Here is a 25,791-nt window from a genome sequence, read left to right as displayed (position 1 = left end):
GTGTATGTTTAAAACTGAAAAAAGCTTACTTATATAAAGTAAACATTTCAAAGAGGCTATGCAGCCCAACAGTAAATTATGAAAGTATTATCAATATTCTTTACTTCTAGACAAGAATATGTAAATGACGCAGAACCATGATAATTTCCAAAAGCTAAATTGATAAGTTCCAAACTGCGAGTGTGTGGTTGTGCCCAAGAGCATGGATATTTGTAGGTACCCGCATACATAAGCACCTATATGTTTGTATTCTGTAAATATACATTTCTCTTTAATAAATAAGTATTAGTGGCTCGTTGTTAGCCTTTCTATTGAACAATTCCTTCACTTAACCCCGGAGCATTCGACAGTAACCATGCGGAGTCTGTGGCTAAATACGCTAACCAAGCAAAGTAAGCAAAAGAAAAGTTCTTATACTTGGATAACCACTAATTTGAGTTCGTTTTTAAGGTTTATATCGGTTGAGTACCAAAAGGTACTCCACCAAAATTGAGCCCAAGGAGCCCGTGGTGAAAACTAAATCAATACCTGGCCCCAAATCAATTGAGCTTAAAAAGCAACTGGATTCTGTTCAGGTAAGTTTAATCTTTTCTGTTATCAAGTGCACAGGTATAAAACGCTACACAAATGCACAAATTTGTTTTAAATTTTATCTGGACATCAGGCCACTTCCACTTAAAGATAACTTTTTAAAGAACCAGAAGTGTTTCGTTCTTTCATAGGCAATTTATTTATTGAAACGAATTGCTTTTTTATAGGCCACCGGAACCATCCAATTCTTTGCTGACTACGAAAAGTCCATCGGAAATTACATCTGCGACGTAGATGGAAACATTTTGCTAGATGTCTACACCCAGATTTCCTCAGTTCCCTTGGGTTACAATCATCCGAGACTGTACAATGTCTTTAACAACGACCAAAACCTGAAAAGTGAGTTTGAAAAAAAATTAAACGATATTTCCATGACCTTAATATATACCAATTTATTATAAAATATATAAAATAGATCAAATTATGTATACAACTTTAAGTAAAATGTTGCTATATTTTTAGCCTTAATTAACAGACCTGCACTTGGTGTCTTCCCTGGCAAAGAATGGCCAGAAAAACTGCATTCTGTCCTTTTGAATATTGCACCGAAAGGACTCAACAAAATCACAACGATGATGTGTGGCTCTTGTTCAAATGAAAATGCATACAAGAGCATCTTTATCTGGTAAGTGAATATTTGTTTAGATTTTATACTACATGCTTACCTGCCTTCTATAAAATATTATTCAACATTTATTTTATAATTTATTACTCTCTTTTTTATCTTTAGGTACCAAAACAAAGTTCGCGGCGGTAAACCACTTACCGAGCAGGAGAAGAACTCTTGCATGATTAACATTCCCCCAGGAGCTCCGAAACTCAGTATTCTCTCGTTCAAGGGAGCCTTCCACGGACGCACCTTGGGCGCTCTTTCCACAACACATTCGAAATATATTCATAAGCTGGACGTTCCCTCATTCGATTGGCCGATCGCATCTTTTCCCGAATACCGATATCCCCTAGATGAAAATGTGGCGCACAACAAGAAGGAGGACGAGAAGTGCCTTAGTGAGGTGCAGGATTTGATTCAGCAGTATGCCAGCAAGAATCCTGTGGCCGGAATTGTGGTGGAGCCCATCCAAAGTGAGGGAGGCGACAACGAGGCCTCGCCCGAGTTTTTCAGGAGCCTTCAGGCCATTTGCAAGAAGAACGGTATCGCCTTGTTGATCGATGAAGTGCAAACCGGCGGAGGTAGCACTGGAAAGTTCTGGGCCCACGAGCACTTCGAGCTGGAGAGTCCTCCCGATGTCGTCACCTTCAGCAAGAAGTTGCAACTGGGCGGCTACTTCCACAACGACGACTTCATTCCGAACGAGCCGTATAGAATCTTTAACACCTGGATGGGCGATCCGGGTAAAGTCCTCCTCCTCGAGGAAGTGGTAAAAGTAATCCAGGAGGAGAAGCTCCTGGCTAATGTCGCTGTGGCCGGAAAGGTCCTGAAGAATGGCCTATTGAGCCTGGAGCAGGAATTCCCGCATATCCTCAACTCTACTCGTGGTCGTGGCACATTTTTGGCTATTAATTGCACCAACACAAAAGTGCGAGATCAAATAATTGGCGCTCTCAAGTTGCACGGCATTCAAACGGGAGGCTGTGGAGAAATTTCCATTAGATTCCGACCAGCCTTGATATTTAAGGAATATCACGCTAATATCGTCCTAGATCGCTTCCGCAAAGTGCTTCAAGCTATTTAAATAACAATGAAATGAGAAAACGAAAAATGATTGTGCTCTGAAAATTGCAATATATATGTTACCAAAGTGAATAATAAAATGAATTTATTTTATCCCTCTGTTATTAAGGTTGGTTTTTATTTGGTTGTTTTAATATAAATAAACTAACACAAAATCGGAGGCAGCAATAAAGATAGTTTGGGATATATAACTACCATTTAGAACGTGCAATCTAATCTTGCTGGGATACCACACAACCAAAAAAAGTGAATACAAAGAAATTCGTTTTATTAAATAGAGGCGATAACGTTCTAGGATTTATGGTTCCTATTGTTGATTTAAATCAAGAATAGGTACTTACTTTTCTCACATATCCATATATATTTCAACAAAAATGAATCCTTTATGATCATTTTATTATGAAAAAATTTAAAACCTCAACATGGGTGTTTTGGAACGGTCATAATAGATATTATTTAATATTATAATTTAATATTATAAGAATTGTTTATTATTAGAAAGAAATATACATAATGGCCATACTGAAACAAAACAATTTAATTCGCAATTACTCTATACACGTTTAAATGATTATTGCTTGCTTTTCAATAGTAATTAAGTTAATGAGACTGTGGATCACACTGTAATAATCGTACTATTGATGGATCACTTTTGGCTCCTTCTATGAACTCCTCCAAACTTAATTTTCCATCTTTGTTTCGATCCATTTGCCGAAAAATCTTATCGGTTCGTTTTTCAGGAGTACTTTCATCCTCTGGCATTTTCATTACCGATCCGACCATTTTATATATTGCCTTTAAACATATCGAAAATAAGTATTATTATAAGTATTTATTATTTTATGCTCTCTCTCTAAGACTTACTGTAACAATTTCTAGCATTTCCTGCCGCGATATGTATCCGTTTCCATCTAAATCATACATTGAGAATGCCCATTTAAGTTTTTGCTCGAGTTTGCCTCGAGATGTGACACTTAGTGCACACAAAAACTCTCTAAAGTCTATAGTGCCATCGCCGTTTGCGTCGAATGTTCGAAAAACATGTTCTGCAAACTAAATAAGAAATTATTAGTTATTTAGGTAATTAAGTAATAATGGTTATTTCTTTATTTACTAATTTGGTAAATAAAATAATGTTGAATAATAGGAATTAATCTTTACCTTACTAGCATCACCATATGGGAAGAAGTTCCCATATATCTTCTTAAACTCCTCTACTGACAAATGCCCACTGGGGCAATCCTTAAGAAAGCCTTTATACCATTCTTGGATCTCAGCATCTACAACAATATTCAATATTTTTAACTATGCTATATTATTTAGATTAAAATCAAAATCAGCATACCTGTGAACTCTGTGTTTTGCTTGAGGTCCTCCAAAACTTCAGGTTTTAGTTTACTATTTTGCTTTCCCATTGTTGCAGAACAATTTCATTATACAGTTATCTTAAAGAGCAATATAATGTTTATAATTAACAACTTTATACTGGACAAACAAAGAATAGTTATCATCGGGTACCGAAGTTTAATACCCTTGCAGACCGATTGTTTATGGAAAGCCAAATTAAGCAGATTGCCAATCAAGTTTGTTTTACCAACTTACTGCAGTGTAAACCTTTATTATTTTTTATAACAGATAAATAATCTATTATATATACACATAAATGGTTTGTTTCACAATTTATGTACAGTTATACCAATTTATTTATTTAACAAATATTACTGCCGTTGTAGAACGTCCATGTACCTTCCACTGCATTTTAATAAACTTCCAAATGTCCCATGTTGCAGATAAAAAATTTTCAGAACTTCAAAAAGTCGAAAACAGCATTCCCAAAATAGGGTAGCTTTGGTATGTTATCTTCGGAACATTTATAATATTTTATTTTTTATTAAAAACCCTTTGGTAGATAACAAAATCCAGTACGAAAATTATTTTTTTCTCCGTTTTTGCGTTGTTGTAAGCTTGTCAAATCGTCAGAACGCAGCTGTTTATTAAAAGATTATATCGTATGCCGCTCATAACCAAGATAAGGGAAACAAATTTAAATTGTTGATTAATGTATAATTAAAAAATTATAAACGACACGGTGAAGAGGAATTAATTTTTTTTTCTGTGATGGAAAATTTTAATGTATTAATTTTAATGACACACTGAAAATAGTTAAATGAGTTCATAGTTTTATAGTAGTTTAATTTTAGTATAAGAAATATAAATTAAATATTTATACATTTCATTACTGATTTCATCAAATACACACATATTGTAGGATATAATTGTTTATGGTGCCAACATTTTTGACAACTCCTCGTCTTGCAAGCATCCTTTTAAGAACTCATCTTGGGTTAATTGACCATCGTTATTTTCGTCCATTTTTGCAAAAATATTTTTTGCTCTTTCTTCTGCTGAATCAGCTGGACGATTAGATGAGCACGCTCCTAGCATGTCATAAATTGCCTAAGAATATTAAAGTTATATTAATTTGTTAGCATTTTTATACTGTTTATTTGTTAACATAGAACGCATACTTTAATCACAGATGGGTTTACTAATTTATTTTAGTTCCTACCTGAACAATTTTGGTCATTTCTTGTATGTCTATGACACCGTTGCCATCGACATCGTACATTCGAAAGGCCCACTTAAGCTTTTCTTCCGGTGTTCCGCTCGAAGTTACATCTATTGCGAGTAAAAATTCCTGAAATCACAATTTTAAGATTGTTTAAAGACTGACTTATCCCATTAGCTGTAGTAATTGTCAAATAAGGACACATATAAATTGAGTTGGTTTATTATTAAAAGTACCATGCGCGATAGGGGCCCACAAAACGACATAGCTATACAATAACAACACAATATGCATTCTCATCACATACACAATATACATACGATCCGTCCGATTCACAAATGATGGACATCCAAATATGTACAAACAATCGGCTTTAAAAAAATCACCAAAAACTTAGAAATTCAACAGTCAAGTGAATAATTCGGCTTTAATTGGTCCTAGATTATCCGTTTAACCCATTTTCTATTAGCCTGTTTGATAGTTACACAAATATGTAAAAAGTACAAGAGTAAAAATTTAATAGAAACCAAACTTTGAAACGCACTCTTTCTGTATCTAAACTAACATAATTTATAGTTGAAGAGTATTTTCTGTATCGGCAGCACCAAAAAAATTTTGTTGAGAAAAAATTACCTTAAAGTCAATATATCCATTTTTGTCCATATCGAATGTACGGAAAACATGGTCACAAAACTCTTCCGCATTTCCGGATGGGAAAAACATTTTATACATATCGACAAATTTTGCTGGCGTCAAACGGCCGTTGGGACAATCTTGCTATATAAAAAAAGAGAGGAACGAACATAATTTGAGACTTTTTTCCATTGGTGTGTGGTAATATTTGTACTCACCTTAAATCCTTTATACCACTCTTTAATTGTGGCTTCGTCATATCTCGTATGCGTTTTTAAAAACTCCATGTCTTCTTTGGTCAACTTGTCTTTACTACTTAAGCACCCCATGTTTCACTGTTTATAACTTTTTAGGAGCTAATATGTTTCTATTTAGTTTTTTTTCTTTGTTTAAATTGCTTTGCCTGGTCTGAACATTTGACTTAATGTTTATTTGTGGACAGAAAAACTCCAAATCAATAATTGTGCTTGTATAGCATTACGTTAACGATATGTATGAATTGTGGCACGAACAAATGATGATTGAACGAGCGGCTCATTTATAAATTTTTCTTGATAATAATAAGCAAAAATGTACTTGACTATTAACTTGTATATTTCAAACCTGATGTGTACCGAAGGACTAATCAAATGGTACAGGCGCATGCGCGGAAATTGTCTCTATACATGACGATTATTGGTTAACCATATTTTCTGTACACGGCAGGACTTTTTTAAAAAAGGAAACAGGGTTGTCACGTTCACCTACAACATTTATCAATTATTCCAATAAATTTATTACAAGGACGTTAATTTTAATTAAGAAATTCGAAATGCTAAAATGTAAAATAGTTTGAATAAAAAAAAATAAATTAATAAAAGTCGTATGAGTTTCACCATTAGGGTTATTCCTCAGCGTAGAAGCTTTTTGGTTTATTGGCAAAATATGCTTATTGCTGTCCGCTTTTAAAGTTATTTTGAATAAATAACTAAATGTTTTAGTCAATTTTTAATTGTAACGTATTGTTGTTATTTATTGTAAAGTATTATTTATAATAATGTAAAAAAAGCGATGCAGAGCTGCAAATTAAAAAGTTCCCACGTAGAACGGTTAGCTTACCCTCAAAAAAAATAAACCGTCACACAAACTGCGATTCCGTCAAAATGCAAAATGCCATTCCGGAGAAAGCAAAGATCATTGGATACAACAGTGCAAACAATGGTTTAGTTTGGTCCCCAAACCTTTTATTTCTAATTTTGACGGTAAACAATTTTAAACAGACTTTTTTTCTTTTGTTTTAATTGTATATATATTTTTTATAGTGAAATGTCCGAAAGTAAAACTAAAATACAGAAACAACGAAAGTTGCCCATAAACATTCTTTGTTTATCATTTTTTGTCAAAAATGTTTTTAAAAGTATTAAAATCATCTGCAAGGGTTTTTCCTTATACATATTTCATTTATTTTCTTATTGGTGGTTTTATAAAATCCGAATGGGTAAAAACATGATAAGTTAGTATGATTGATTATTTTAAAGGTTTACACACACATTTGGAAAATATTTGATACAAATCATATTTGTTTAATTGGCTGCTTAGGTATCGGTTTAGTCATGCATTTTAGGCTATAATTAAGCTAGGCACGAATATTATTGGAAGGATTTTATATTTTATTCTTCAGATAATATTATTTACTTACGTGAGATTGTTTTTCGTCGACCAAGTCAAAGCATTATTTACCTCATGAGGCTAATACGCTGAAAACAAAAATAATGTAGCTATTAATAATTAATCGTAAATAATATATATATTACGTTTTAAGTATATGTGGAAATATTTTAAAGGAAAATAACTAAGAACATTTTTAACGTTTTGTAAGGAACAAAATCATAGTTGGTTTAGATAATTATTATTTTTTTTTAATTTTTTAAAATTTAAATTATGAGTGAAAATACAAATTTATTGTAACATTAAAAACTATTGATGACTTGACTGTTTGCCTAACCAAAGCTAAATAAATTACTGAAATTCCCAAAGGTCATGGTCAATCTTTAAGTAATTAGACTGCTATAAATTTTGTTATTTGTTTTTAAACAGGTATTTTAATAGTGCCATCAAGACAATATTATGTATATTAGTATATGGACCACCCAAAACGATTTTTATTTAGCTAGTTACTACTTTCTGTTCCGGAATATGCGAAGCCAATGCAATTTTAAATCGCCTTTCATGATGAAAGCGTCGAACGAAATGGAATTTTTGGCACACGCATACGCCTGCGTGTCACGTGGGGAAAACACGGCCCGCGCCTATAATTTTTATTCTGACCGAGAGATGGGTGTTATGGCCTTTTTTTTTGCATATACTTTTCACACTCAATCGGGTTAGGCTCTTGATAAAAAAAGAACAGCACTTCCGAATCAGGCCAAGCCAAATGTTTCGCACAATTAAAGCAGGGTTTGTTTTCGATGGGTTGGGTGGCTTAGCTCACTACACGTTCTAACTCCCAATTGGGGTTCTCGATACACTGTCTTACATAAATTGGCACTATTTTTGCCCAAGTATTTTAAATGCATTAATATAACCGGCTCGAATAGTCGGAGATTTCAATTTAAATAAAGTGTTTTGTTGCGTTCATATGTATCTGCATTTGTATTGCATTTGTTTGTCACATGGGCCAGCGTGCCCTTAAAATATCCGTAATGAACCAGATTTGTATAGGCGTTTTAATTATTCCAATAAAGATTCGTCCTAAATTTGTTATTTTTGATATTAATATGTGTTCTTGACTGCATATATACATATGTACACACAATATATGCACACAAAACGAGCGAAGTGCTGTATATAGCTCAGATTACTCGGGCTTTCGATGCCTGCATGGGCGTGTGTGTTTATTACCTGCAGAAAAATTACACATCGGATTCAGGCACATTTCTGCAACCTGCTAAATTAAACAGTAACACTTTTTGCGAAGACAATAAACTCATTCGACCAAAACACAATCAATACAACAAATTTAGGGGTGGCTGGAATTTACGCGATATATATTGAACTGGGCCTATATCGATATCTTGTTTTTGTTCATGTTGAAATATCGATAAGGCAACAAGCAATGAAGAGTGACCATTCGAAGGGCCGCTCCCCGACCGTTTTTGAATAAGATTTTTTTTGAATTTTAAATAAAGAAAATAATAAAGGAAAATATTGCATATTGTAATAAAATAACGCTTAGTTTATTTATTTTATTTTCATCATTTTATAAGCTTGGTGTGAAGTTCATGCGTATTTAGCAAAATAATTTACAAATTTAAAGAAATTTTATGAGAAACTGAATGGACCTTATATAAACTACTTGACAGCAGTTATGAAAACTAATTCTGAAACCACTTTATATACGTTGGAAAATCACTAGTAAGAAATATATTTAAAAATGATTATTTTTTAAAAATGAATGTGCTTGTGGTAAAAAATTTTAAAATAACATTTGGTATTATTAAAAGAAAAAATATTTAATTTTTTTTAATATATGTATTATAGTAAAACATTAAACGAGTAAAACTGTCGAACTTAGCTGATTGTCGAAGTACATAGGTGTTAATAGTGTTTTGGCCAATTAAATTTAGTATGTGTGTATGTATGTCAAGCTATGTATATAGTTTCGGGTTCTCGATATATTTAGATTAAGTTTTCTAAGTGCATTTCTTTCGAGCAGCAGTTCGATCATTTAGTCTTTTTTCTTTTATATCAGTATAAACACTATAGTAAAGGTATGCTCCGCTGATTTTCTGGTGAACCCAATATCCTAGTTGGCTGAAACCAAAGTGATACCCTTGCCCATAACATAGAAAGATTTATTTGTCAATCAGTTAATGACAAGGACATTTTCAACTATTGCAACTTGCAGGGATCCTGTGCAATATTAACAAAAATTTAGGCGGCTTAAAAATACTTACCATAAAAGACCAAGTAAATTTATTTAAACAAATGATGTAATGATTTAAAAATAAATTTAGATGCATTGAACCATTTAATTCGTCCTGAATTCAAAGCATTTAAACTATTTGGGCGTCCTGAATTTTAAGAATGTCAAAGCACTTTCGCAATTAATTGGGAAAAATAGGTGTTTGCTTTTTATTTGAAAAGACATTCAGCTTAGGCAATGTTATGCAACTGCTGAAAAGGTCACCGTAAGATCAATAATAAATTAGATGATAGCAAATGCGTTTATACCCGTTTATATCTTTAAATATCAGATGGATATTGCACTAAAATATTTTTATGCAAAGAACCTCTTCTCTAGGGATTGCTGTGATTGCTGAGTTTATCCCGCTTTCTATTCCAGTAATATGGCAGACGAAGAAGATCCATGGGGTTTCGATGACGGTGGCGATTCTGAGCCGGCGGCTGCCTCGAAGGAGGCATCCAACCAGGGAACCCCGGCCCCACCTTCAAAGGCGCCGAGTGTGGCTTCCGATCACAAGGCCGACAGCGTGGTGGCAGGAACTCCGGCGAACGAGGAGGCTGCTGCTGGGGAAATCGAGGAAATCAAACCGCCACCACCTCCGCCAGAAGACGATGGCTATAGGAAACCAGTGCAGTTGTACCGACACTGGGTCAGGTTGGTACTACTGACATAATAATAGGTTACCCCAAACAAATCACTAGTGATCACTGAGCTTTTTAAATCAGAAATATTTGTGCTCTTTAATCTATATGTATTCCACTCTTATGCAATCCCAACCTTTTTTTTGCAGGCCAAAGTTTCTCCAATACAAATATATGTACAACTACAGAACCAATTATTATGATGATGTAATTGACTATATTGAGAAAAAACAAACTGGAGTGACTCGGGAAATACCAAGACCCCAGACGTGGGCGGAACGTGTCCTGCGCACACGAGATATCAGGTGAAATATTCACTTTTGAGAATATTATTCTCTGTTTTTTATTTCAATAATCATTCAATTATTTTAGTGGCAGTGACATTGGTTCGTATGCACCAGCAAAGAGGGACAAACAATTAATCCAAACACTGGCGGCCTCGATAAGAACTTATAATTACCACACCAAGGCATACATCAACCAAAGGTATGCCAGTGTCCTTTAGAAAGTGCACTTAAATGTAATAATAGAACCGTCTCAAAAGATGAATACTCGTAGCTATAAAAAATCTTACAAATTTTAAACGATTACATATAGTCAGTCAGTAAGCGTCTGTATATCTGCGCAACTCTTTACTTTTTTCGGTAAAACTTTTCAAAAAACAAAGAATTTATTTTGTATACACGTAGCTTCTGTTAATATATTTTTATACATATTTATATATATTAACACAACTTACCTCACAATACCTGGTATTTATAAGATTATTTACTTCATTTGTAGAAAAGTAAATAAATTGAACAACTTATTTCTATTATAAAGCTTAAAATATAAAACTGTGCAATAAATAAAAATAAATAATTTTTCTGGTTTTATTTGTCTGTATAAAAAGGGGAGAAAATTATGCTGTTGAGGAAATGTTGTGTGTTGCAGAGGAACATTTATTTATATATTTTTGTATGTTTCACTTGCTTAAAATTGGATTTAATAAACATGTTTTCGGGAGAAAAATTTCACCCGCTTCAGTAGACTGCCAGCTATATACTGCTATATAATCAAGTAATAAAAAAAAACCAAAGTAGCCAAGAGTCCGGACATACGAGATACAAGCTTAGAGTCACCCCAATAATCATAATAAACTAAATTAGGCTATTGTGTGCACTTAAATCAGTACGAAATCAGAGTGGACAATAAAGATACTTCTATCTAAAGCTTTAAATAGAAAATAATAACATACAGAAAACATGACGAATAAATAAAAATTAGTACATAAAAATCTATTCTTTTGAATATTTTGGTAATTTATTATAAATTTATTTTATTTATTATTACCTTGGTTCACCTTAACACATATTACCTATGTGGTTACTGTCTTTCTATTGCTTTGGATCATATCTATAAAGCACAACGCAATGATAACACTCAAATCTGTGATTTGTCTGATTTTACTAGTGCTTGTTTTTCAAACAGAGTGTAAAGGGATTTGGTGAGAAAAAAATTAAAATTAACAAAAATGACAACAAAATAAAATATCTAAAAAAAAAATAAAATATTTTCAGCTTAAAAAATGATATACACGCATTAATTTTAGCACGAGGAGGAAGCAAGGGCATTAAGCTAAAAAACTTAGCAGAAGTTGACGGTTTATCGCTCTTGGCACGAACAATTATAACAATTAGGAATTCTTCTTGTTTTAAACACATTTGGGTTTCCACAGACGACAAAAGAATTGCAACAGAAGCGCAAAAGTGTGAGTTTTATTCAATAGATTACTTTGTGGTTTATTAAATTTAAACTTTTAGACGGTGCCCTTGTACATGAACGACCTGAAAAATTCGCAAGAGACGATACTCCCTCAATTCACGCAATTACTGAGTTTCTCGATGTTCATAAAAATATTCAAGATTTTGCACTTTTTCAATGCACATCCGTGTTCTTAAAGACAAACTACATTCAAGAAGCTGTTAAAAAGTTTGCGTTTCATGATTGTGTTTTTGCTGCGAAGAGGTAAGTAACTATAACTTTGTATGAAGCACTAAAAAATTATAACTAATTTTAATATTTTTATTGTAAGGTCTCATTATCTACGATGGAAAATGGTAGACGATTTGTTGGTGCCTGCGGAATTTGATTTAAATGCCAGACCAAGACGTCAGGATTGGAAGGGAGATATTGTGGAAACAGGAATGTTTTATTTTTCAAGGAGGCGATTGGTTGAAAGCGGATTGTTACAAAATAACAGGTGTGTAACTAGTGGCAAATAATCATAAAATAGAAAACATGTTTTGTAATCATATTTTAATTTCAATTTAAATACTTAATATTTTTAGGTGCTCCATTGTTGAAATAGATTCTCAAGACAGTTTGGAAATTGATTCGAGTCATGATCTGTTAATGGCCAAATATATTTTAAGTAGTCGAACTAAAACGGATTTATAACTCTGAATGAATTTTTTTTTATCAAAATGTAAAGTTTTTTTTAAAGTAAATGTATTTTTGTATTGTTGTATTAAAACTAACAATTTTTACATTGCATCCTGATAATAATTAAATAAATTTAAGGCTACAATGACTTTAAATTTTTTGTTGGCCAGCTTATCACAGAGGTATATCGACTGATTCGTTTGGTCAAGAGTCGTGGCATCATGGCGTTATTTGCAGGTCTCAAAATAAAGCAAGTTCTTCCCAAGCGATCTAAACACAAAGAAGTTGATTGAATATTTATGGGACTAGCACCGCCCACCGAACGAAATTCTTCATTTTTTATGGGTATATGACTTTGATCTTCAGATTGTTCCTGACTTTCTAGTTTTGAAACTTCTTCAGGGAGTTTTTTAAGAACATGTTTTTCTTCATTTTGGATGCTTTGCTTTTCACTAGCTTTTGGTATTCTGATTTCTTTGGTGGGGTATTTACGAAATTTGCTTGCATTTCTTGGGCAGCAAACATTTTGAGATTGTTGCTGCTGAAAATGTTGCTGTTGCAGGCGTTGATGTTGTAAATGTTGCTGTTGTAAGTGTTGTTGCTGAAAGTTAAGCTGTTGCACATTTTGCTGGTTGTTCAAGAATCCTGGACAGTGGCAACAATGGTGCATTTTGTAGTGGCTGTTCTGGTTGCAGGAACACAGCTGGCAGGGAAATCCAGAGTACAAATTATTAGCAAGCGGAAAATTAATATGCTGTTGCTGCAGAACGGGTTGCACTAAGTTCTGACTAAACTGGCCGCTAAATTCCATTGGAGTGGAATTAGTAGTTTTCCCCGGTTTCAACATGCAGCAGTTGTTCCCGTCGCACGGATTAAAACTGCAACTCAGCGGCATTTGGCAGACCTGCGATGTCCTTGGCGAACAGCAATTGCTGCAGGTGCAGCAGGAGCAACCTGACATGTTGCTCGGTGCTGCACTCAGGAATTGCTGGCAAGGATACACCGCAGGACAGCCAGCTGTTGCTTCTGTCTGGTTGAATGGTAAGAAACTGAGGGTCACATATGGAGAATTATTGCCAAAGGGCTGCTGGAATTGCTGCTGTAGTGTCTCATGTTGCTGCTGTTGCTGATGTTTATCCTTTAAATATTTATCCTGTTTATCCTTCATATTTTGCTGCTGTTTTTGCATTTGCTGTAGCTGATCTTGTTGCTGTTTAACCTTGTCCTGAAGTTGATCTTGTTTCTGCTCATTCAGTTTTTGATGTTGCTGCTGCTCCTGAGAAAAGGAACTGTTGCCAGCTTCAATTCTATCAGTAGTTTTTCGGTTGATTTTATCACAGGAGGTGTTATTCTTTTGGGTGTCCTGGTTGTGAATAGATTGATCTACTTTCGGCTGCTCCAGATCTTTTTTAAGTCTATCTTTAACCACGACAGAACGTCTTTTTGCAGAGTCTTTGTTGCGAATCTTCACTTTCGTTTTCTCAATTTCGTGTAGCTGTTTTTTATTTTTGTTGCTCTTATCTTTGCTGGTTACTTCTTGGTTATTATTCTTAGAGCTATTAGTAACCTCCTTTAAAACAGGAAATCTATAGAGCTGCTTCATCGACTGGTCGGCCATCGGAAAACGCATACTCCTTGGTTCATTTTGTGCACCTTCGGAATCACTTCCTGGATTATGCGTACTGATCTCGATTAGACCATCACTTCCCACGGTGATCACAAAACAGCATTTAGCCACTTTTCCGGTTGTTTTGGTGGCTTGCACCAAAGATGAATCTCCCTGGGACTCCATTTCGCCACGAATTTTGATTTTCTATTACGTATTCTAAACCATTTTTATGTTTTTTAGGTGAATTAATAAGATTGTCAATTTTGAATAATTTGTTGATGTTTACTTGTTATTAAACGTGTTTGTTAAATATTGTTATTTTATTTTTTGTGCTATTTAAAAATAAATGAAGAAGAAAACTAATACATAAACAAATTTATTTGCAATATGCATGTAATAAAATAATGAAAAGCAAATAAATTTTATATTTTTATGGAGTTGTTTCGGCCCAGCAATCTCTATAGCTCAACAGAAAATTGTCAAAAATTTGTGGTTTAAAATGTTCAAAATTTAAAACAGCTTGAAGATGTTCTGCACAGAGAGTTGTGAGCACGGATGCAATGCAACTTCCTCAGGAAAAGTGATCGGCCATGGGAATGGATCGCAGATGCTGATTAATCAGCACCACCATCACCATCAGCAGCAGCAGTTTAACATGTGCCAGGCTCCACTGTCGGTCCAACAGTTCAACAGTGAAGTGTCGCCACCGCGGGTCGGAATGTGTTTGGTCACCGAATGTCCAGAAGGTCTCAGGTGGGTTAACTCCATTTTTATTTTAAGCTTTAGTATGTTAAACTCAATTATTAGGAATATATAAATCCTGAAAATTTATTAACAAAAAAAAAATACAATTAGAAATAACAAATAACTAATATATTTACCTAAAGCATATCTTTTAATTTCTTAGACTGTAGCCCTGTTTATATCATTGATTTTAATAATAAGTTAATACCTTCCAACTCTATTAAACGTGATTTTCTTTAATTTTAATTTAATTTCAAATACGCATCCCTATTTCCAGCATTGATTGCAACGTTCCGCTGCCGAGTTCCTTTAACTTAGAAGAGTACAAGAAGCAGATGATCTGCTCCTGCTCTCCACAGTTCAATGGTGGCTATGTGGATGGTTTCCCTTCAACGCAATCAGGAACAACTACTTCGAGCTGCAATCCCAATCCCCACCAATCGCCAGCTTACAACTATCCTTGCCAATCTTGCACAATCGGAGGATATGATTCGCAGCCTGCTCCGCAAACTCCTGTGTATCCTTTGCCAAACCCATCGATTGCAAATCGCCAAGAAGCTCCACCAACTCCAGTGCCCACTGTAATGCCGCAGATCTTTTACCTCGCAGCACCCACTTTGGATGGCAGCCTTTATCCCACGAATCAGCAGCCCGTTTATCTTTGCAGTCTAATTCCTGTTCCCCCATCGTGGAATTTGATGAAGCCAGTGGTCAAACCGCAGCAATTGCCGCAGCAGCAGCTTGTGACGAGTCCTGCACAGGATTCGCAGCTGCCGACGCAGCAGTTGGCGCGGAATGACTTGCCATTCCAACGCCTTTTGGCCGAGTTGCGAAGGGAGCGGGAGAAGTCCTATTCCGAACTCCAAGTGCCAACGCCTTTGGCCTTTCAGCTTTATGCGCCATCAGCTGCTTATTCCGATCAAGGTTCCACTGCCTGTCCTGGCAAGCGAGAGGATCCTGATCCGCTGGGAGATCCACTAACAACACCTCTCCAACCAGCAACACCAATACCACCAGCACCACCGACGACATCTTCCTCCTCCGTCAGGTTGACCAGAAACCGTTCAGCCAGTCCGAAGCGCAGTCGATCCTATGTGAGGAACAAGGATTTGTGGACCAATAGTTCGGCGGCTCCTTCGGGCCACGCCCCCTATTCTTCGGCCGCCCAACATGGCGGTGGAAATGTTTGCATGAAGTGCGGAAATTGCTGGCACTGTCCGCGGTGCAGTTGCTCCAACTACTTTTGGCATCCCGGATTGGTGCGACCTCCTCCCAGGGACAATAGATAAGAAAAGCAATCAAATTTAACAATAAACTCTGAACAAATAGATAAAAAGATACTTGTACTTCTTTAAAATAAATGAAATACAACAAAAACGCGGTAATGATATGATTAAAATTTATACACCAAATCCAAAACCATATTATATCCAAACTAAAATAAAAATTTCTATAAACTTTATTGTTATTTGTTTAGTATTTATTTATTTTAAAGTAGAATTTTTTTATTGTTAAAAAAAAACTTTAGATCATAAATACGCAAGTTTATTTGTCACACATAAAAAAGGTTCGGTTAAAAAAGTAGTTTTATGCTTTTCTCTAAGCACAACTACTTTAATCACAAGTAAGTATTTTTAATAATTAAAATTAAGTCGACAATTTTTTTTATCTTTCCCCACGCAAGTTCATGAAATTGGCGACATAATTCAAGACGGAGGTGATTCCCAAGTTCTCGTTTCTGGGGTCTTGATTTTGGACTGCAGCTGGACTAATTTGCGGATGTCTCTGGAATTGCATGATTTCAGCTGCCGGTGGCAAAGGTCCCCTCATCGGAGGCATATATGGATCTGATCTTTGATCAGTTGTTGCACGACGATGCCTTATTTTTCTGGACGCTGAACTGGATTCGGTGGAGGTCCTATTACTGGGTGGATAGTACTGAGGAGGCAGGAGCATTCTTCTCTGCAATTCAATTGCTGTGGTTTGCGATTCTGCAGGATTGAAATTCTGCTGATCGTGATAGGCTTGAATGCGCTGTTGATACACAATCGATTCCTGATAGGCAGTTGGATATAAATAAGGTGATGGATCGTAAATAAACGAATGTTGCTGCTGGGATTCTTGGTTGCTTGGATGATGCAGAATATATTGTTGTTGCTGTTGCGCCAGCAATTGTTGCTGCTGCAATTGCAATTGTTGCTGGTGTTGCAGATGTTGCTGGTGTTGCTGATGTTGCTGGTGTTGCTGGAGTTGCAGGTGTTGCTGATGTTGCTGATGCTGCTGCTGCTGTTTTTGCTGCAACTGCTGTTGTTGTTGTTGCCAGGACCAAGCCAAAGCCCTCTCATCCTGCTGTCGTTGCTGATCAGTGATTCTCAGCTCCAAAGTTCTGAGATCCGATCTCATTTGACGTTGCAGTTGCTCCTTGTTCAACTGGAGACTCTCCTCCAGTTTAGTTATTTTCGCCATTTTCAGCATATACAAGCGGTTTTCCTCGGCATGTTGTCGTTCACAATTCATTTTCTCATCCAGGACCTTTTTTAGGGATTTTTCCAGCTGACGCAATTGCTTCTCTTCTCGACTTTTGATGCGCTGATGCAAGATCCTCATTTGCTGCAATTCATCATCGGCCTCGTGGTGATGTTGCTGGTAAACAATATCCTGTTGCTGTTGGCTTACTGGCTGATGGTGTTGCTGGTACAGATGTTGCTGCTGATGGTGCAATTGCTGCTTGTGGAACGATTGCTCTAGGTGATTGTCAGCGTTTGGCGGATTAAACCGATAATTTAGATCTTGGGATTGAGACTCCGGAGCAAATTGTTGCCTCAGATTTTGATTGACTCGATCGAGTGCGTTGTTATTGCAGGTAACCGATTGACAAACTTCCTGGTTGCACAAATTTGGTTGAACTATGTGATGAATGAGCTGTTGACGAAGTTCTGAATTTGTTCGCAGTTCGGGAACTTCAAGGGATTCTGATACAGTTGGGACATAGTTATTCACTGGTACTTCAGCCATTTCCATATGAGGTTGAATTTCATTAGTTGATTCGTTTAATGTTGGAGGGTTTAGGTAATCACTGGTTTCAGGTGGCTGTAACTGGGGTTCCACATCTGTTGGTTCTTCGATCTCTTCAGGGTTCACCATTTCTTGGTTAAATTCCACTTGATCTTGATCTTCCTCCTGCACAAATTCATTCTCGCTTTCTGTGGTATTTATATTATTAACCTCACAGAATTCTTCTTGAGTTTCCGGCTCCGTTTTGGTTTTCACTTGCTTCAAAACATCCATCTTAAAATCCATTCCTTCTTGATCTGGATTATGCCATCGTAAATAGGGATAATGTCGAAATTTGCTGATTGTTTTTATCACACTTTCTCGGCGACTCTGAAGGATTTTAAGATTAATTCCCCCAAGGAATTGTCAGTCTCGGCTTCCGTTTTTACCAAATCGTGTAGAAGAATGCTGATTTCTTCGTCGTCTTCAAGTTGATTCTTAGCTCCATTTTCAACTCCCAAATCAGGCATATTTAGCTGTGAGTCGTTAAAATCTTCCAGTCCTTCGGTTGGCTCCTCGACAAACTCTTCCTGTTTTATTTCCGCTTGGCTTTCCAGGTTATTTTCCTCGGTTTCGTTGCGATTCAGATTCTCGATCTCCTGGCTTTTCTTCATTTGTTTGGCGACGTATCGAGGACGACCGGATACCACGGGAAATTTCAGCATTCGTAGGTGGTATTCACGATTTTTGGCGTATCTCTTCAGATTTTTTGTTCGCAGTTGAAGTTCACTGCGGGCGAGTTCTTTGGGGATAAAAAGTAGTTCGTTGGAATATACACTGGCTCTTCGTTTTTTTGTTTCCGCTCTGAAATAATTGTTTAATTAAAATTAAAATGAAAGGTTATACATTTAAAATTTGCTTACATGGACAGCGAGTGCCTTTCTTCAAGAACTAGAGGCCTATTTGTATCTTCTTTCGTAGGACTGCCCAAATCTATTTGATTTTTCTCCAGTTCCTTGGACTCCTCTTTTTCTTCACGATCTTGGCTTTGGCTGATATCCTTATGATTTTCTTGTGTTTCGGGATTCAAGTCAAGATCCAGTTTATCAGTTATAGCTGCCTGGTGTTCACTCATAGGTTCAGGCCCTGATTCAGTATTCAATAACTCGGTTTCTGATTCGGACACGACCATGTCGTGCCAATAACTGCCAGCAGGCCGCTTTTCGTTTCCTTCTTATATTTAAAAATGTATATACAAAAGCCTAGTTATTGTTTGGTTCTCGTATCGAATGGCAGGTCGCTTAGCCTTTCGGTGTTGGCTTTAATAAACTTTGGACAAATATCTGGAACTGTAAATAGAAAAAAATTTGAGTCGAAAATTGAGTACGAGGAATACGACCTTTCCAGAAATCTAAACGAATAGAAAGTTTCAATTAGCTAAAAATGAGATATTAAAAAGTAACCTTTTTTATTACCAACGGCTTACAGAAGTTTTTTTATTGATAACTCTCCAATTGCATGACAAAATAATATGATAAAATTTTTGTACTAATAAAAAAATCTAAGATTTAAAAAATTAATTATAAATTTTCTGCATGCTTACTCGACCACTGTGGACTTCCGACCATTTGGAAATGAATCAAATTTCCAGATATCACGGCCAAGCATAATTTAGATACATTTGTAAACAGGAATCGGTCTAATCAACAAACAAATCTCCATTAGTAGACAGTTCTTATTTCCGAAGGATTTCGCGGTGGTTTCAATTTCGTGTTTGGCCTTCTGGACGTCGCGACAAAATTTGAGGCCCGACAATCGAAGAAGCACGCAAGTGTTGAGTTGCACATCCGAAAAGTGAATGAATGCAAATGAATTTGCTAATAATACGAGAATTACATGGCCCGAAGGGCGATAACAGCAACAGCCCCACGAGTTCCTGACCGGCAATTATGGGCCATTCGAGGGGGCTGAGAGAACAGATATCGCTGGGCAGATATCGCCACGGGCCACCTATCCAGCTATCCAACAAAAGTGAACCACCCCCTTTATAAAGCTGACCGGCGGCATAACCTGGGTCAACCTGGACGCACCAGGTACACTAAGGACACGTCAGCGACGCTCACTTCAATGTGACGTGGCCACGTACAATTCCCTCACCTATAATTGGAATTATAACTTTATTTTTATACGCCACATGCCAGTGCATATCACTGGGATATAGTAGTATCTAAACGGAGGAGTATGCCACTATTACTATAATTTTGTATTAAGCTTAGTTGTTTTTAAACAGTTTGCCAATCTCGGTTTAAGTATAATTATTCCATTGGTGGTAAAATTTTAATGATTTAAACATTTTTGTTATAGCCTATGTTAAGTAAAGATTGACAATTCGTAGTAACTCATAATTATTGAATAAAAAATATAAAACTTTAAATAAGTTGAGTATATTTTAATCAATTACATTTTCAAAGGGAGCTTTAATAAAGTCATGAAAGTCAAAACTGTTTGTTTGCATTTTTTTACAAACTGCTTAATAACAGTTTTGAATTTGTAATTTAAATACTGGCGCGCTTTACTGTTCTTTTGAACCACTCCGAGCAGGAGAACCAGTTCTTTCGATTAATTTTTCAGTAGCTATCGCCGTCTGTCGTTTTTTAGTGTGTTAAAAGTAGCAGAAGGGCAAAACAACAATAAGCGAATAAAAACATAAACGACGGAATAAAATGGATAAATTAACGACTATAAGTGCAACTCTCTTTATGGCGGCCGATGTGTTTGCAATAGTGAGCTTGGCTTTACCGGATTGGATTATCACGGAGTCGGGAACTGGTAAAAATCAGAAAACACGGAAATGATTGAAAATTCATGTATCTTATATCTTTAATTTTCTAGGAGACATTCGATTGGGATTGATGTGGACCTGCATGACACTATATAACCGACCCCAGGTGTGCTACACTCCCGATTTGCAACCAGAATGGCTTATTGCACTAATTTGCATCTTTGTGGGCTGCATTTGTGTGACCACCACCGTGATTCTTTTGGCCTCGTCGTCTTGCAACCGGAATGTGATTCCCTACGCCCGCTGGGTGGGATTCACGGCCATGGTTCTCTTTTGCATGGCGGCCGTCGTCTTTCCGCTGGGATTCCATGTCGAGGAGATCGGTGGACAGGCCTATCAACTGCCCAACACCTTCAAAATCGGCATATCCTACATCATGTTCGTCCTAGCCCTCTGGATAACCGTGGTCTCTGAACTGTTTGCCGGCAAGGTCTGCCTGCCGCATTTCTAGAGACAGGAAGACGGCATCTTCGGATTCCTCATATCCTTTGCAGTTTGCGCTGTGATTTGTTACACCTTTTGTTTCTCCATGATCGTTATCGCTCTTGATGTAATTGACAAGTAACCTTATATATTTGTTTTTTAAACTGCTACATCTTAACTTTGAGCTGGAAATCCCCTAAAAACTGTTTGTTAACGAATCTCCCAAGCTCTAGACCCTTTTATATTGTGTTAAACTGAGCGTACCTTCTGTAGTATTTATAATTTAAAAAGTATCGGTATCTTAAAATGATACAACATAGTTATTGTCCAGATCAATATTCAAGAAACCGTTTATTGATCAGTATTGCAACTCAAGCATAGATTTAAGAACATTTGATAAGTTAAATTTAGATATGCGAATATACTTTTGATACTGGAACAGAAAAAACAAGTATTTTTGTGCCTATTTTATAATATTTGTTTTGTGAGCACCATTTAAACTATTTAAAAGCAAGTTATAACACAAGATCACAAAATGTATTACACTTTTATTTTAAATGGATTATCTTTATCACAAGCACATATCATTTTTGAATTTTTCATTTATTTTATTTCGTTGATCGCACTTACAAGATGTCGATGGTTATAAATGAGGATTCACATAAAAAAAAAACTCTTATAGGACTGGTCTCTTTTTTTTAATAAAATGTTTTTATATGACGATAACACTCAATGTTTAAATAAAACCAAATATAAATGTGAACGGGAAACTCCTTCCCCTTTAAAGCCGCGACGGCAACTGAAAGTCTAGGCAGACTCGAGTTGGGATCTCGGCGGAGCCACGGGGTCTGCGCATGCGTTGTGTTTATGTATACATGGCTATCCGAGATCCGAGATCCGAGAATGCTGACCAAGCTCCTTTGGGGAATAAATTCTAAGGGCTGCGATATTCGAGGCGAAGTGCTGACCCCAGGGGTATTGAAGATTGGTCTGCAACGTTATCGTTTCTGCATTGCTTAAAAAATGTTATTTATAAACTGAGAAATTCTCTCTTCTCAATAACATAAGCAAACTCCTTTAAATGAATCTTTACCTTGAGCATATACCGAATTTTGTGCAATGCAATTGTGTAATATTATAAAATGTATTCATTACGAAATGTATTTTATTATTAAAATTAAATTGTAATCCACTTTACTTAAATATAGATTGTGCTTTGGATAAGGGACTTTAACTTTCACACATATCAACCCAGTAAAAGAAACACGGTTCATTTTAATACATCATAATATTGTAATGATTTCCTTTATTTATCATTGAATTAAAATCAATTAAATTGTTTGATAATATCAAATATTGTTCAATGAATCTACTTTAAAAACTACTGCAGCGTGTTTAGAGTGTGCTCGTAAACTTGTTATTTTATTGTTGTATTCCAGCATAGATATTTCAAAATCAGTTTCAATGTCTTGAGAGTTCGATTGAAATCCATTGGGGTACAATTTGCACATCGAAGCAGGTCAGTTTCCATCGGAGGTATTGTGTGATTGGTTGGGATATGTTAGGTACACAGGATGCGGTTGTTGAGCTTAGATTTGTCTTAGAAAGTAGTTCGCTTTGGTGGCCTTTATCTTTTATAGTTATATACATAAATATATCAAAATTATGATGTAGTGAATAGTTTAGTAACAGTAAAAAACATTTGAGTAAAAAAATATATAGAGTTTTAATTGTTTCTTTTTACAGAATTTAACTAGTGTCGTTCGCGAAAATAGCATAGATTTAACATATTGATTTATATAGTGCTCGAAATCTTGAGAACCTCGAAAAGAATTTTAACAGAGGAGTTGGTAAGAAGATATGCTTTTTGGCTATGTATTTACTCGTATTTATTTGATGGGTAATTTTTGGGCTAGGGTGGGATAATTTGCATTTCTTTGTCTATCATAACATTAATTCGAATCGTATATAATTATTCGCTGTTTAAGTGATGGCTACGCATAAGATTAGCTAACAAATTGTACGAAATAGTCAATAACATTTAAATTCTACTAGCTAACTAAAAAACAAATTTTCGCTAACAAATACTTAACATGTGCGTATGATGAGCAACGTACTTTAAATGCTGGCAAATTCATTACAACTAAAATGAAAAGCTCAAAATAAATAAGAAGATGCTTTGAAGTGACTTTTGGCCTATGCTACGTGTACATGATCATAAATATCCATTAAATAGTATCAACAGCAATTGGGTGATTTACAATTTCCCATCGAAAGGTGTCTTTACAAAGTAGGTGACTAGATTGCCTTTGCCCTTCACGTAGGTGAGGCCTCGGCATTCGCACTCGTAACCGGCTGCCATCAATATCTTTGCCGTGTTTTCCGTCGTCTGTGTAGAGAAAATAAAGAAGGGGTTATTTTAAGTATGTATATTTACTGGCTTTCTATAAGGCTTATTTAAATATTTATTTTGGACCCACAGACAGAAGGGTGTGAGTTTCAATAGTTGCGTAATAAGAGAATGCGACCCAATAATATAAATTATATGAACATTCCGTCAGTAAGTCAATTGGTCAATTGTCGATATCTGATCATTGGAATTTATGCATAAATCAATAGCTTGTGCTTACGTTGGCAATTTTTAATAATAGATATGAATAACTCTCAAATGTATAATTATATTCTTAACAAATTTAATAGAATGTCGTTAGGCATTCTGTTTGGTTCATTTATATTAATATTATAAATATTATTTATTATATTATTTCTGAATAGTATATAACACTACATTTAAAGGCACCTTAGAAAATAAAAGCCCGAAAAAGATGAGGTATAATACTTCTAAGTATTCATTAACAAAAAATGGAAACCATAAGGGAAATTTTAAAACTTTTAAAAAATGTTTCCAGTTTCCCTAAGCTTCTAAAAGTTACATGGATGAAATTTGGGTAGCCTCAGGATCCCTCACTCACCTGAAGTCGACCCATGACGCCACATGAGTCCATGCGTGAGGCCACATTAACCGTATTGCTCCAGATATCGTATTGTGGCTTCTGGGCGCCAATCACGCCGGCAATCACGGGTCCATGATTGAGTCCTATGCGGAGACGGAAGCGTTGGAAGGACTCCCGGTTAATCGAATCCAATATGGACATCAAAGCAATCGCAAACTCGACCAATATGACCACGTTGTGCTCCTCCGTTCGCTTCTCGTCCTTTATTGGGGGAAAAAACAATAAGGGAGAAGTGCGTTAGTCCCGATTCGATTTAGTCCTTGTTGCCCTTCTCCTAGATTCAGCTAATCCCAATCCCTGCCCCCAGTTTGACCCTCATTTGGCGACCCTTTTTTTTATTGGTCTCTCTTTGGCCTTTTGTTGAGCCAATGTGATTTGATTTCCTCTTTGTTTGGTAGTTGTAAAAATTTAATTAAAGTGCTAAGCAGCGATTAAAAGGCATTTGAACAGTAAATAACATTCGGTCGATTGGGATTTATTTGGGGGGAAAGGGGCGAAAAGGTTGGAATTTAAACTGAATTCCGGCATTTTTTCGTTTGGTTGAATTGGAAGCATTCAATTTAAAGCTGATGGGTTCGGATTATGTTGGCCAATTAATCATTGTTTCGAGCAGAGAATGTGACAACAACTTTAAAGAAGACTACTTTAAGGACTTACCGCAAAGCTTCGTGACTGGATTGGGCAATCCAGTCAGAATTCGACAATGTTGTTATTTACAGGATTAGTGAAAGCATTGGAAAGATTTGAATAAGACAAGATAGACGCAGGCATTATAGAGAAAAGGTCTCTACATATTATATTATGCTTCACTTACCGTGGCGCCGTCTTCTTTTCCGGGCCTTAAACCCGATGCACACATATAGGTGCTGGCTATGGTCTTAATCTTCTCAATTCCACTGAACTTTGGTTTTAATAGCAACTGAAAATATAGTAAAAATCAAGTAAGTAAAAGCTACAAAATAATTACAATTTACACTGACAAATGTATATTCACAATATTATTTATCAACAAAAAACAATTCTTAAAATATAATAATTTGATTTCAACTGAAACATTTGTTCCTAGAATATATTTTCTTTAAACTTTCACTTAAATTAAATTAAATTAAATTTAAATTTTTTTAAATTTTGTTTTACTTCTTTATATGAGATTAAATGCTTACCTTATCGAAATCACAAATGATTTCGTTCAACAATCGCAGGCACTCGAGTCCCTGTTTGTTGACATCGGTCTCGTCGTAGAACTCCTTGTAGTTGGGAATGGAGGCGAACATGACTGCCACGCAGGAGTAGCTCTCGTGGTAGAGCTCCGTGGAGCGTTCCAGGTGCAGGAAGTGGGTGGCCACGTGGGCCGGCAGGATGTTCTCCAGCAGGATCTGAAATGAACGAATGAAATCCATTTTCCATTAGCATCGAATTGCTTCGAGCTCTTGTATAATATATTATCGCTCGAACCTTGTTTATGCCACGCATTGTTTCCACCTCCTCCTGTTCGACCTTCAGCTTGGCCTTCCACAGGAAATCCGTTCGTGCCACATATTCACCCTGACGATCCAAAGTGTGCAGCACCAGAATGATTACCAGGAGCAACAGGAATCCCTTAACCTCCAAGCGCAATCTGCCATAGAACGAAAAGGTTATTTTATTTTCTGTTTATATATTTTGTTA

At 35.9% G+C, this 25,791-nt stretch overlaps 10 protein-coding genes across 13 annotated transcripts in view; 5 read left to right on the top strand and 5 right to left on the bottom strand.

Moving 5' to 3' along the window:
* The first annotated feature begins 260 nt into the window (after positions 1 to 260).
* Positions 261 to 2,377, top strand: LOC108100696 (4-aminobutyrate aminotransferase, mitochondrial). The gene is made up of 5 exons (XM_017204718.2): positions 261 to 392; positions 451 to 575; positions 759 to 930; positions 1,054 to 1,216; positions 1,322 to 2,377. Exons 1-5 carry the CDS (start codon positions 356 to 358, stop codon positions 2,283 to 2,285), a joined length of 1,461 nt encoding a protein of 486 aa, XP_017060207.1. The 5' UTR covers positions 261 to 355; the 3' UTR covers positions 2,286 to 2,377.
* A 427-nt stretch (positions 2,378 to 2,804) lies between these two features.
* Positions 2,805 to 8,418, bottom strand: LOC108100638 (neurocalcin homolog). Its single transcript, XM_017204640.2, has 6 exons — positions 8,367 to 8,418; positions 7,165 to 7,222; positions 3,630 to 3,729; positions 3,446 to 3,564; positions 3,149 to 3,337; positions 2,805 to 3,079 (listed from the first exon to the last, which is right to left on the bottom strand). The coding sequence occupies exons 3-6, from the start codon at positions 3,697 to 3,699 to the stop codon at positions 2,885 to 2,887; spliced, it is 573 nt and encodes a 190-aa protein (XP_017060129.1). The 5' UTR covers positions 3,700 to 3,729; positions 7,165 to 7,222; positions 8,367 to 8,418; the 3' UTR covers positions 2,805 to 2,884.
* On the bottom strand, positions 4,461 to 8,425 carry LOC108100639 (neuronal calcium sensor 2). Of its 2 annotated transcripts, XM_017204641.2 has the most exons (6): positions 8,367 to 8,425; positions 7,165 to 7,222; positions 5,705 to 6,300; positions 5,487 to 5,630; positions 4,854 to 4,982; positions 4,461 to 4,741 (listed from the first exon to the last, which is right to left on the bottom strand). In XM_017204641.2, the coding sequence occupies exons 3-6, from the start codon at positions 5,813 to 5,815 to the stop codon at positions 4,565 to 4,567; spliced, it is 561 nt and encodes a 186-aa protein (XP_017060130.1). In that variant the 5' UTR covers positions 5,816 to 6,300; positions 7,165 to 7,222; positions 8,367 to 8,425; the 3' UTR covers positions 4,461 to 4,564. The 2 variants fall into 2 exon arrangements, with proteins under 2 accessions (XP_017060130.1, XP_017060131.1); XM_017204642.2 differs by lacking the exons at positions 5,487 to 5,630; positions 5,705 to 6,300.
* A 744-nt stretch (positions 8,426 to 9,169) lies between these two features.
* On the top strand, positions 9,170 to 10,934 carry LOC108100154 (flightin). The gene is made up of 4 exons (XM_017203911.1): positions 9,170 to 9,235; positions 9,811 to 10,086; positions 10,223 to 10,378; positions 10,446 to 10,934. Exons 2-4 carry the CDS (start codon positions 9,815 to 9,817, stop codon positions 10,576 to 10,578), a joined length of 561 nt encoding a protein of 186 aa, XP_017059400.1. The 5' UTR covers positions 9,170 to 9,235; positions 9,811 to 9,814; the 3' UTR covers positions 10,579 to 10,934.
* Positions 10,935 to 11,485: 551 nt separating this feature from the next.
* LOC108100714 (N-acylneuraminate cytidylyltransferase) lies at positions 11,486 to 12,645 on the top strand. Its single transcript, XM_017204746.2, has 5 exons — positions 11,486 to 11,559; positions 11,633 to 11,823; positions 11,876 to 12,080; positions 12,148 to 12,315; positions 12,404 to 12,645. The coding sequence occupies exons 1-5, from the start codon at positions 11,486 to 11,488 to the stop codon at positions 12,510 to 12,512; spliced, it is 747 nt and encodes a 248-aa protein (XP_017060235.1). The 3' UTR covers positions 12,513 to 12,645.
* Positions 12,628 to 14,366, bottom strand: LOC108100713 (mediator of RNA polymerase II transcription subunit 15). Its single transcript, XM_017204744.2, has one exon. It carries the CDS (start codon positions 14,287 to 14,289, stop codon positions 12,637 to 12,639), a length of 1,653 nt encoding a protein of 550 aa, XP_017060233.1. The 5' UTR covers positions 14,290 to 14,366; the 3' UTR covers positions 12,628 to 12,636.
* Positions 14,367 to 14,563: 197 nt separating this feature from the next.
* On the top strand, positions 14,564 to 16,221 carry LOC108100194 (putative uncharacterized protein DDB_G0290521). Its single transcript, XM_017203968.1, has 2 exons — positions 14,564 to 14,859; positions 15,128 to 16,221. Exons 1-2 carry the CDS (start codon positions 14,633 to 14,635, stop codon positions 16,137 to 16,139), a joined length of 1,239 nt encoding a protein of 412 aa, XP_017059457.1. The 5' UTR covers positions 14,564 to 14,632; the 3' UTR covers positions 16,140 to 16,221.
* Positions 16,222 to 16,515: 294 nt separating this feature from the next.
* On the bottom strand, positions 16,516 to 19,036 carry LOC108100133 (trichohyalin). Its single transcript, XM_043207729.1, is given in 3 exon segments — positions 16,516 to 18,263; positions 18,266 to 18,708; positions 18,768 to 19,036. Coding segments are annotated over 3 exon segments (2,460 nt in total).
* A 1,469-nt stretch (positions 19,037 to 20,505) lies between these two features.
* LOC108100718 (uncharacterized protein C16orf52 homolog A) lies at positions 20,506 to 21,835 on the top strand. Its single transcript, XM_017204752.1, has 2 exons — positions 20,506 to 20,673; positions 20,737 to 21,835. The coding sequence occupies exons 1-2, from the start codon at positions 20,568 to 20,570 to the stop codon at positions 21,135 to 21,137; spliced, it is 507 nt and encodes a 168-aa protein (XP_017060241.1). The 5' UTR covers positions 20,506 to 20,567; the 3' UTR covers positions 21,138 to 21,835.
* A 1,138-nt stretch (positions 21,836 to 22,973) lies between these two features.
* The window catches only part of LOC108100507 (adenylate cyclase type 2), a 45,337-nt gene continuing 42,519 nt past the window's right edge, over positions 22,974 to 25,791 (bottom strand). For 2 of the 3 annotated variants that reach the window (XM_017204458.2, XM_017204460.1), the window contains 6 exons: positions 25,579 to 25,741; positions 25,287 to 25,499; positions 24,938 to 25,042; positions 24,781 to 24,795; positions 24,082 to 24,324; positions 22,974 to 23,498 (listed from right to left, as the gene is read on the bottom strand). In XM_017204458.2, the coding sequence (XP_017059947.1) occupies positions 23,367 to 23,498; positions 24,082 to 24,324; positions 24,781 to 24,795; positions 24,938 to 25,042; positions 25,287 to 25,499; positions 25,579 to 25,741 (871 nt within the window). In that variant the 3' untranslated portion in view covers positions 22,974 to 23,366. The remainder of the gene's footprint in view (positions 23,499 to 24,081; positions 24,325 to 24,780; positions 24,796 to 24,937; positions 25,043 to 25,286; positions 25,500 to 25,578; positions 25,742 to 25,791) is intronic. The other variant, XM_017204459.2, reaches the window with a different exon arrangement.

Source organism: Drosophila ficusphila, unplaced genomic scaffold (assembly GCF_018152265.1).
Source record: "Drosophila ficusphila isolate 14025-0441.05 unplaced genomic scaffold, ASM1815226v1 contig_286, whole genome shotgun sequence".
In the NCBI taxonomy this organism is placed as follows: domain Eukaryota; kingdom Metazoa; phylum Arthropoda; class Insecta; order Diptera; family Drosophilidae; genus Drosophila; species Drosophila ficusphila.
The sequence above is the reverse complement of the archived record's forward strand: the minus strand, read 5'-3'. Positions and strand labels throughout refer to the sequence as shown.